Source organism: Triplophysa rosa, linkage group LG20 (genome assembly GCF_024868665.1).
Source record: "Triplophysa rosa linkage group LG20, Trosa_1v2, whole genome shotgun sequence".
Lineage (NCBI taxonomy): Eukaryota > Metazoa > Chordata > Actinopteri > Cypriniformes > Nemacheilidae > Triplophysa > Triplophysa rosa.
This window is the reverse complement of record NC_079909.1, coordinates 6,499-17,872: the sequence shown is the minus strand read 5'-3', so window position 1 is coordinate 17,872 and position 11,374 is coordinate 6,499. Positions and strand designations below refer to the sequence as shown.

The following is an 11,374-nucleotide window of genomic DNA, read 5'->3' as shown; positions in this document are numbered from 1 at the left end:
AATTTTCGATGAACCCTCATAAACTATACATCATTTTAAAGCTAAAGTTCTGAACTTGTTTTTGCAATCAAAACACCAGAGAGGAAAGGGTTAAATAAAATGCTGAAGGACTGGCCTTTCAAACATGATCAAAATAAACGGCACTACTTACCTTTCAAGTCCTATGGTTCGGATCAGTTCGGACAAATCCAAAAGAAAACAGCATACATTTCATTGTAAGGGTCCCCTTTAAATGTGCATACCACAGTTTAATCCAAAACAATGAACAAACTGAAGAAAACCCCAAAGATTCTCATTTGTTTGCATACGCGTTTCGAGTCAACGTAATCGATCACGTCCATTTTCGTTTAAATATTTATTCTAATCCGTATTCCAGGGCTCAAAAGCCATGTTTTTCTTGTAGTCTAATTTCTCCTGAACAAAATAAGCCCACTCACGTCTCTTTCCTCCAATCAAAACATGCACGCACACACTCACACATTCACACACACACACGCACACACACACACGCACACACACACACACACACACACACAGAACATGTACACACTCACACACACAGAACACGCACAACACGTACACACACACAGAACACACACGCAAATACACACGCGCACACACCACACACAACACGTACACTCACACAGAACACAAATAAACACACACACACAGAACACACACATACTTGTTTTTATGCAATGTGGGGGTCACCTGTCTGAAAAACTACATAATGAGGACCACCATTTCCTATGGTCCTACAGAACTAAAAATATATATTGACATATAATAAAATGCCTGTATAACAAATATTAGTTAAGATTACAAATATTTCACTACAAAAGTTTCAAACATGACACAGTACCTACTTGTGGGGTCATTACAGGTATTGGGTAAATCTGAGGTCCGGCAATACACACAGCCGGTTTCTGGGCATTGTGGGGATCAAATCTAAAGGCATTAAGTTCCTGAATAACACAATTTAAAAAAAAAATCATTTTAAAGCAGTTTGCAGAAAACACTACTCCGATCAAAAAAGTAGCTGAAAATATTTGAAACTTTATTCATATATTCCACAGATGCTGAAGTGGTTCAGCTTCAGTAAAACGCTTCCAAAACATCTGACATGAACATGTCATGTGTCGTCTGAACATATTTTTAAAACTCATTACTTTAAAAAAAAACTCATTCCTGTGTTCAAAACACTAGTCCAGTATATGAAACTCATAAAACACTTTTTTTCTTTGTATGTATTTTTACATACAACGTTTCTTGAAACTTCTTACTGATAAGTAAAAGCATAACTTCACCATAAAATGCATGTTTGTGATCATAACATGAACCATATTGCTCACTGGTAACTGCAGCAACTCATTTTGATCTCAGAACTGAACACAAATGTCCATACAGGACAAAACAAAACAAATTGACATCTCTTATAGAAAAAACACACAAATTTCACATTTTTTTATACGTGATCACATGTGAGCAATTTGAATTTGTGTGATTTTTGGAACACTTGGGTTTTTACATGAGAATTTGAATGGGATTAACACACAAGGAATCACATGTGAAAACATGTTTTCATATGTCGCCACATTTTCCACATGTGATTCCTCGTGTGTTAATCGTGATCACATGTGGATAACACAAGACCGCATGCTGCACACTGTGATTACACTTTTTCATATGTTGCCACATTTTTCACATGTGATTCCTTGGGTTTTTACACATGAATACATTGGATTAACAATGTTCCAAAAATCACATTACACATGTGATCACATGCTTATTTGCATTTAAATTTGATGCGGCTTTTCTTTTTTGTATTAATGTGTTAATTTCTTTCTTTGTAGTGTAGTGATGCGATTTTTAATGTAGAACTTCAGAGCTGGCCACTCTCTGTTTTTAAGAGCAAGTGGTTCAGCCTGTATGCATCTCAAACAGTCTGCCTTTCCTGGCACCTTACTGTTCTTTATAAAATTCATCATGTGTTTCTCAACGGCATGTATTTCCTCCTTGCTCCAGGGCATCCTCTTAACGTGACCTGAGGGAATAAAAATGAAGTGAATATCTTGGCAATGCATCAAACAGTGAAATTAACTTGTTAAATAGATAGAGAACTGTACTTTTATGTCATCTGTCCAAACACAACATTAAAGTCACAGTCATGTTGGTTAAAAGTGAAGGTTAGTGGATCTAACAGAGCTATTATAATGTAAAACTTACTTTTACCATTTGAGAAAATGCCACTTATTTTATTATTCAGGGGAAAAAAAATTGTATGCATGTTCTTATAGTCTTTACAGACCAAACAAGATAATAAAGTTGTGATGACCATATTATGCATTATATTGCCGTTTTACGCATTAGTTAAAAACAAAATGGTTATTCTGGGAATAATTAGTATACATTAAGCAAGCTAAGATTTTTGAACAAAGCTTCACCAAAATAGCTTCTGCAATCTCACAAACACTATACAGGTATAAGTATAAGACTCCAGTTATTATGAATACTCTGCTAACATAAAATACAGTCACAGTTACATAATTATTCATTCTTTTTGGTAATTTCATGACTTACCAATTGGCAACGTAACTGCCATGTCCTAGGAATGTAATTTAATTACCATTAATGGACAAATTCACATCATCACCTTTACGACCTCCTTATGTTACAAGATAACCAAGAGCCAACATACTCAACAGTGTGAATCTGCCTTAACATATAACTGCACGCGCATCCTGCGTTTCTGAAGTGAGACACGTTTAAAATGATAAGAGGGTGAGTAAAATACCACATCACAAAAGAAATATAACATCAAGTTTATATGTCAGTCGATAAATTGATTGTCGAGACAGGCCTAATCATCAATGTTGCAGCTCCGTAACAATCACATATTTAGGTTAGCTGGTAAAGACGGCTAAATGAAAAGTATTTTTGTCTACTCCGTTGCTTACTCATGATACAGGCTGTAAATAAAAATATGATACAGGAGTATACTTTTACATTTGATAAGATGTTTACTCCGCCATAATCACAAGAGCTGTCAAGAAAAGATCATACCTTTTTTCTTTTTGAGTGCTGGGTCTGCAGGAAGGGTGTGGTCATCATCGTCTTCATGTGCAGTGTGTTGTGAGGATAATTCAGTGCACTCTGGTGCAGTGTGTTGTGAGGATAATTCAGTGCACTCTGNGGAAGTAATAAATGAACCCAAATCAAATATTGACAAAACACTGCATTATGGTGACATCAAACTGTACATCATTTCTTTTTAACAATGAATAATATTAAGCAAAAAGAAACATGCATATGAGAAACATGATTTGGAAATAAACTGACAAATCAAAATATACCTACTTTTTGGACTGGATTTAGCATCATCCACATCATTGTCCAGTGTAACTCTCTCTAAAAGAAGAAATGACAGAAACACATTGTTTGCAACACAAGATTATTATATGTGATTATACAACACAATGTGTCTCCAAGCAATTGGAGTAAATGCCTTACTGCAGAATATGTGAGGAATAATGTACAGGCAGCCGGTTGTTATGGCAAAAATAATCCCCGACCGTGTGATCAGGACGTGAAGTGGAGAGTCTTGTGTCTCACTGAAGGGGCTTATTTCATCATAACAGCCGGCTGCTTGTACATTATCCCGCTTATTACACGCCTACTTGCCACATGAGAAAAAAACTGGACATGAAATGTGAATCTGACATATTTTATTAGCTCATTTTTACTGAATGCAGACTTTCCGTGAGGAAAAGCCGTTTAGTTTCCGTTTTAAAGTAAGAAACGACGTTCAAATGTCACGAACAGACAATTTGGTTTAATCATTTGTAAATATAATGTCATATATGTTATTAAAAGACTATTTATATTTATTTGTCAAAAAAACCTGTCAAAATGATTTGCTGCATCCGGGTTACCGTGTGTTATTAGTTTTGAGAGGTTGTTATCTGGGAATAACCAACCTGCAAATGTTGCGACTGGCCAATCAGAATCAAGCATTCCAACCAGCCGTGTAATAAAAATATGTATAAAAGACATACACATAATATATCCCTAAATTGAGAAAGAGAGAGTACCTTCTGGATCAATGTCAATTTCATTGAGGTTTTTTCCTCTGAAATCAGCCAAACGTCCTTTCTCCAGAGCAAGAAAGATTTTACTCATCTTGGCCAGCTGAAGAGTGCCTTCTGGTAATCTGTAAAACTGGCGGTGTACTCGAATGTCATGACCTAAAAAGTCGGCCAGCTGATCCAGCTCTGTGTTGCTCAGATTGAGAACTTCAGAGAGAGTACCAATCTGTTTCCTTAACTTTGTGGAAGTGAGAGTCTGAGGATTTTTAGCATTGCATGCAAATGCAAATTCCCAGATGCTATAAGAGCCTCTGAAATAGGTCATAGCCAATGGGCGAGCAAACAGGAAAGAGTTCTCATTCTGTACACCACACCTACTCCGGTTTGAATTAGCAGGTTGATTGACTCTTGCATTGAAGGAGTGACGAGTACTGGAACCTTTCTGCCTCTTTTGCCTCTGATCTCTATTCGCTTGAAGTACTGACACAGTTTGTTTTCCAACTCTGAAAGGGCCATGCTAATATCTGGATGAGCCTATGACTGGCTGCTGGAGGTGTATGCAGACAAGGGCATTTGTGACACTTCCCCCTTCTCGTCTTCGATTAAAAAGCATCATCTGAGTTAATGTTATCTTGGCCAATTTTGACCAATGCTGAGACGAAGGCTGTGTTGACAAGAGTTTTCGGTAAATTTTCTCTTGCTCGTCAAAATATACATGAAGGCGTTTAACATCTTCAGTGAATGGGAGTAAAGATGGGGAGTTCCACTTGGCTTCCTCAAATGTTCGCCGGGCTGATGAGGAAATGTATTCAGGCCATCTGTACTGATACAGTTGTTGGAAGCTGTTTGTCTTTGTCTCCACTCATGGTAGAGTGGCTGTCAACAAGCATTGCGATTTTGTGTCCAAGTTTCACAGCGACACTAGCTGTTTGATACCCAGAAGTCTCTTCAGTATATCCAGCTGTTCTTTTAACTGCATTAACAGTATGCATGAAGTTTTTGGGATGGATGAGCTCTTTAATAGATTTAAGGGTATTACCTCTCTTGCAGATATAGGAGTCTTCCAAGCTCTCTTATCTTTTGACGAATATGTTCATGCATCTTAACTCTTGAGCCATGCTTGTTGTAAAGATGCTTCCCCAGCTCTAAAATGCACCAGTCATTTCTAGCTGCAAGTGCCACTTCATCTTGGTTCATGGCATTCAACAGCTTCCAAAGGCCGTGAGTCACACCTGGTGGGGGAGGCTGTGCAAAGCCACAAAGAGCCTGCACACGGGTTTTTCCAGGTTTGGGCTTCACGTCAGATGGCTTGAATTTGCAAACCTTCACATGTCTCCACAGAGTCTTTTTTAGGAAGAGTCCTTGGCAATATATGCAATGCATAAAGCTCTCGCCATCCAGGTTCTTTTTAGGCAGTTTCCGTGGAATCATCTGTCCTGTGCCTGTATTAATAACAGTCGTATTGTGAGCAAAGTTACCTTTGTTACGTAGATACTCAAGCTGCATTCGCCTTTCTTTGGAGCCCTTTCGATGACTAAGGGCCTTCGCTACCTCAACCTCTTTGCTGTGCTTGCGTTCCAGGTGTCTAGCAATTTTTGTGAAAGCACCACTACAAAAAAAGCAGTGTTGTTTCTTGTTATACATTCTCGCTCCATCTCTCTTTTTAACCATAGCTGGGATGATCACTGAACTTGTGTTGTCAAGAGGTGAGGATGTGTCATGGGTCTGGGAGCTCCCTACGTCACTGCTGCATAGATTTTGCCTTTGTTGTCTAAACTGCACTGGACTGGTAAAACCTGGATCTTCCCTTTACCTTCTGGTGAAGCAGTAAGACTTGTGCTACTATCTGAACTCTCTTCTGATGTGTCAGGAATGTACTCTTCCTCACTGAACTCATCTTCACTTGAATTAAAAACACCCGAGTGCTTAGAAATCTCTCCTCTAGCCTTAAAAACAATAATCATTCACTTTAGTTAGTCCGCATTCACAGGTTTATTATTTAACATACAGTATTATAAAAACACTTACCCTACTGGATGTTGCCCTTTTGAATGCATAAGCTTGATGTTGTTCAGTCGTCCCAAAGGATGTACGTTTCTGTCTGGTGTCTTTGATTTCTGTATTTTCATCTTCACTGCTTACACTGGAATTTTCTTATTTGAAAAGATCATCTGATTCTTCATGAATTGCAGGTCTCATCTAAGAGAACAAAAGAGGCACTCGTATCACATGATGAGTCTGCAAACGCAGGAATACGTATGCTTTTTTATGTACAGTAATACAAATATTTTTGCTGATTTAAAAGAAAGTTTAACGTACTTTAAATAGATACAGAAATCACACTGTAAATAAATCATTTAAAACTGTTTGGAAACCAGGGGCCTCATGTACAAAGACTTGCGTTGATTCCATACTAAAACATTGCTACGGACAAAGCTGTAAATGTGCAGTATGCACAAAAAAACTCAAGCCATGACATGAAGTTGGTCATGGAGGAACGCACATTCTCACGTTAATTTCACTGTTAGTACATCCGACCGTGAGCGTGAAAGCTGGCGTACGCAGAGTTTTTGTGCGTACGCAGCGTTGATACATGAGGCCCCAGGAGCCCTTATTTTCTAACTTAGATAAGTTTACAAAATCTAGTCTGCTAAGAATTGACTTAAGAGTAGAAAAATTCTCGGCTCAAAGCTGCACTTAAAAGTTAGTTATAAAGCAGCTCAGTCGTAATTTCTGTGAAGTGTAGGACTAAATCTTAAGTGTCAGGCTTAGAGATGATTTACGACACTTTGCTGTGCCGCAAACAGGACTTTTTTTGATGACGACATTGGCATGGACCAATCACTGAATAGTTTTCCTTATTTAAGAATATTATCTGATACATTCACGTTAAATGGTGAAGTTCCTAAATGGAGTTTGTATTCATCACGAATACGACAATAAAGACCTTTCAAGAGAATACATTATGATATAGACATTAGAAATGAAAAATAAACATCATTCCACCGTTTCTTAATTACCCATTTTAAACCGGTGCTGAAATTTGTTTTTATTTGCTTTTAGTCAAGTAGTTTTGCTTTAAATACAATGTTATTTTCGGTATAAATCTTTTCTTGCATGTGAAATCACACAAACCATTGAGAACAAAATACAGCATCACAAGAACTCACAAAAATAATGCAATCCATTGGAATAGAGCATAACAAGATGATCCATAGCAATACAGCGTAATGAGAACACGCAATAGTACTGATGATAGAGCATAACTCGAATGCTGCTTTACAACAAAGACTGCTTTTAATTAAGTTAAAAACTCAAACTTATTTTTAATCACACATACCTGTTTATAACACGTCATAGACAGTGAAGATGACATTTTGTATTCTGAACCTGTGTAGTCAACCAAAGGCTGTATTCAGAAAGAAAAACCCTGAAATCATTCTCAGTTTGTACATTATTCGCAATCTCATTTCCAAAATAAAGCATTCATTAAAGTATAACAAAATAACTTGACATACAGCTTATATGATAAGAGTTCAGGGTTCTGATTCCGCATAAAGGATTATTTAGCAAAAATTCATAACACATAAGCCAAAGTTAACAAGTATGCTCAAACTGATTTTGCCAAGTGAGAGATGTACTTCGGCAACATTGTCAGGCAATAGAAGGACTCAAATGCCGGGGTACTCCTCAAACAATATTTATTAACAAAAGTCAACACAAGCAAAGACCCAAAAGGCAAACAGCAAGAGCTGAGTGAAAATCCGAACCAAGAAGGAACATGCGCCACCACACCGACCGCCGCTGTCTGTAAACTGGTTTGAGGAGTTGAGCGGGGTATGGTTCTATCCTACGAACCACGCTGTCAAGAAGCCGAGCAGGTTAGACTCTTGCAGGTGACTCCTGGACAGAATATCAAAGGTTAGCCACAAACAGTATCTAAACATCACATAAAACGAACTCACACTGAACGAAGGCAAAAGACAGGATTAAATAGGAGGGAGAAAATGAGTAGCAGGTGTGGGTAGATGAGACACGTAGAGTCGTGAGTGAGGCTGATTACGGAGAGCGGCCGGAGGGTTTAACGGCCAAAACAATAAGTGCAAAAAGTAACAGAATGTGACAATATCCTTTGTTGACCCTGGGAACAACATTTTGAGAAAAGTCCTATACCATGTCCCAAACCCTAAATTATCCCTCAATCTGAGAGAAAATGATTGAGTGATCCAATGGGTGGTACAAGCACTAACCCTGTGTAAGCTTAAAGAGTACATTCCTCAATATTTTTAAGGGCTTATTTTGGTTTATGGAGTGTCCGACAACAAGTTTATGTACATACATGATGTAAAAATACTATTATTTCGTAATAATAAGCAGTTTTTATTACCTTACTTCTTGACGGCACTCACTAAATCCTTGGTGTTTCGAGTCAGACGTGATCACCCAAACGTGTTTTTTCGTCAATTTTAACAATCATAGGTAGTTTAGATGGTTAGAGTAAGGTTAGGGTTAGGGTGTGGGTTAGGGTAAAGGTTTCGTAAGTGTGACGAGTCACCCCTTGTGCAATCAGCATCGCCAGGGAAACGGATGAGACACAGCTGCCGATTGTCAACTCACCAATCAACTGGGCATAAAAGCCAGCGGAGCAGAGGACACGGGGAGCTAGGACTCCCATACAAGTCAGGGTTAACTCTTATATCTTCTGTCTCGCAGGCTCGGACGATTGATGATCGACGATCGACAGCGCACTCAGGAGCACGCACGGAAGGGATACTTACATGGTGGATGGACACGCACTTGGGCACGGAGATCACGGTGAATTGAAGGAAATAGTTCAGAGACACTCCCCCGCCGGGCAGCCACCAATACCTCCGAACTTTACACGAGACACCCGGCACTCACTGTTTGAATAAAAACACCCCTCCGGGGCTAAAAAACCCTACTCTTTGTGTATGTGTCGTCTCTCCACCTGCTACAGACCCCCAAACACCTGACACAGACATCGTGCTTGTCCCCATCCTCGATGAGGACACCGCACCCAAGAGAACAGCGGGACATGCCACGCTGGAGAAATGAGCTCTTTTAGAATGCAGACGGTGAGTCACCGTCTGCAGGCTCGAACACCTCTGGAACCGCCGAGACGCCCAGGGGAAGTCGCTGCAGGAAGGGACAGTCCGCTGCACCACGTCGTAGAACCGGCAATGTGAAGCTTTTGCTAAGTAGCAAGAGAAGATCTTCATAACCGAAGGCTCTGAAGAACAAAAGGTGAATGAATGATGCACGTCGTCTCCCTTTTATACCCGGATGTCCGGGGCGGAGTCCGGCATGCAAATTTCATTTGCCAATTTTCATTGGCCTTTTCTAAGTAGTCGGAAGCGATTGGTTCTCAGGGACGAACCCCATCTGTCGGTTCGACACAACGTCGAGAGACCGACAGAAAGGGAACTAGGTGTTGTAAACTCAATATATGGTACTTTAGGGGAGGCGACAGGGTGGAGATGCACTTACGCACAATCTTTCTCTGACTGGGATTCACAAAGGATTTTTGTGCATGTTCTGGCGTACTGGCATGGTTTTATAAATGTGAAAACTTTTGTGCCTATGCTAAACCTAGCTTTTGTGCGTAGTGTACACTTTTAGGATGAAATCTACGGCGAGTTTTATACATGAGGCCCCAGGGGTCTCGTTTATAAACGTTACGCACAAAATGGGGCTGTAAAGGTGTATACGCCACTTTCCACGCAAAAGTTGTAAACTATTATAAACAAACTTGACGGGAGAATGGGCCTCATTTATCAATCTAATGTAGAAACGAGCACAGATCTGTGCGCAGAAATCGTCTTACGACGGAGTGATTCATCAAACATTCGTATACCGCCAAACTCATCATACGAATGATCGTATCTTGATAAATGTGGCAGCTGAAATCGGTCGTAATCTACATATCACATGTCATTTTTATAGAATAATGTTTATATGTAAATGTTTTATACAGTTTTCTTCATTTAGGTGAAAAAAGTGGTCTGTGGCTGAGGAACCAGGGGCCTCATGTACAAAGACTTGCGTTGATTCCATACTAAAACATTGCGTACAGACAAAGCTGTAAATGTGCGTACGCACAAAAAAACTCATGCTTGACATGAAGTTGTCATGGAGGAACGCACATTCTCACGTTAATTTCACTGTTAGTACATCCGACCGTGAGCGTGAAAGCTGGCGTACGCAACGTTTTTGTGCGTACGCAGCGTTGATACATGAGGCCCCAGATGCATGTTTCTAAACAGGATAAAGGTTTAAAATCTAGTGCTGCTAATCTTGCATTTCAGGCTGCTTAAATTAAGCACACACAGTTTTGTTTGTTTCATTTATTTTTCCTATTTCAGATCTGTCAGAGGTCAGGACCAGCGGTCTTCAGCCCCCGCAAACCGGCCTGTAACCTGCCACACAAAGCCAGGCAACCTCGAGCTGTGACCAAGTGCGCGTCTTCCACCCCATCGAACATTGCACAAATAAAAAAAACATTAAATCATGCATTTTGTCTGTTTTCATTAGAATGCATATTTGTCAAACAAAGAAGCTATCATTTCGCAAATAGACTAACCCATTGCATAAAAATTGCATATAAATACTGTATATTGATTAGGCCTATTGTAGTTTTTAAAATGTTTGACTTTTAATTGTGCATTTTAACTGTGGTAAATTATCTTACACTCTTAAGAAAAATGGTTCCAAACATAGCCGCGGGAACGTATTTTGAGCAGGGGGTGCTGTGATATTTTCTTTTTATGACTGTGTTATGACTGTGCCATGGACGAGCCGCTTAAGTTTAATGTTAATAAATAACGGAGGCAAAAATTAGTTGCTGCCGAGAATAAAGAAGATCCCAGTGTGATTATAGGATGCAGCATAAAAACAAACATATAAACGCATGTTATATGTATGCCTATAGCCAAAGCACAATCTGTTGTACGAAAACTAGCTGCGCGGCGGTAGCTTAACCACCCAAACAAAAACCAGTCACGTGATTAAACACAACTTGAGTGCTGCACGGCGACAGCACAGAAATCAACACATAACGTTACATATTCTGCCTGTAGACCTAGCCACAATCTCAAATCAAGAAATAACTGTCTTACATTTCTGCTGGCCTGCATGCAAAACTCCGAAAGTGGCATTTCTTTCTGGGTTGACGCTGCTGAAGTCCCGCATGAGGTAAAAAAAAGTCTGAAATTCGTTTTGCGCCATTTGGACAAGACCGCTCATGACACTTGACCTTCACTGACGCCGTG

At 39.5% G+C, this 11,374-nt stretch overlaps 1 protein-coding gene across 4 annotated transcripts; it reads right to left on the bottom strand.

Moving 5' to 3' along the window:
* Positions 1–1,000: 1,000 nt before the first annotated feature.
* Positions 1,001–4,437, bottom strand: LOC130571704 (uncharacterized). 4 transcript variants are annotated; one of them, XR_008965115.1, is made up of 5 exons: positions 4,092–4,437; positions 3,358–3,408; positions 3,064–3,189; positions 2,581–2,749; positions 1,001–2,044 (listed from the first exon to the last, which is right to left on the bottom strand). XR_008965115.1 is itself a non-coding variant. In XM_057362845.1 (4 exons), exons 1-4 carry the CDS (start codon positions 4,408–4,410, stop codon positions 2,718–2,720), a joined length of 528 nt encoding a protein of 175 aa, XP_057218828.1. In that variant the 5' UTR covers positions 4,411–4,437; the 3' UTR covers positions 1,001–2,717. The 4 variants fall into 4 exon arrangements, 3 of the variants coding, with proteins under 3 accessions (XP_057218828.1, XP_057218826.1, XP_057218827.1); XM_057362845.1 differs by having other exon boundaries at positions 1,001–2,749; XM_057362843.1 differs by lacking the exon at positions 2,581–2,749.
* Positions 4,438–11,374: the final 6,937 nt, after the last annotated feature.

Bases quoted from the DNA above. Each gene is read 5' to 3' on its own strand.
- LOC130571704 (XM_057362843.1), bottom strand. From the start codon at position 4,410: ATGACCTATTTCAGAGGCTCTTATAGCATCTGGGAATTTGCATTTGCA. The intron at 3,409-4,091 runs GTACTCTCTCTT...TTCTTCTTTTAG, and splicing joins AATTGACATTGATCCAGAAG to AGAGAGTTACACTGGACAAT. The intron at 2,045-3,063 runs GTATGATCTTTT...TTATTCCCTCAG, and splicing joins AGCACTCAAAAAGAAAAAAG to GTCACGTTAAGAGGATGCCC.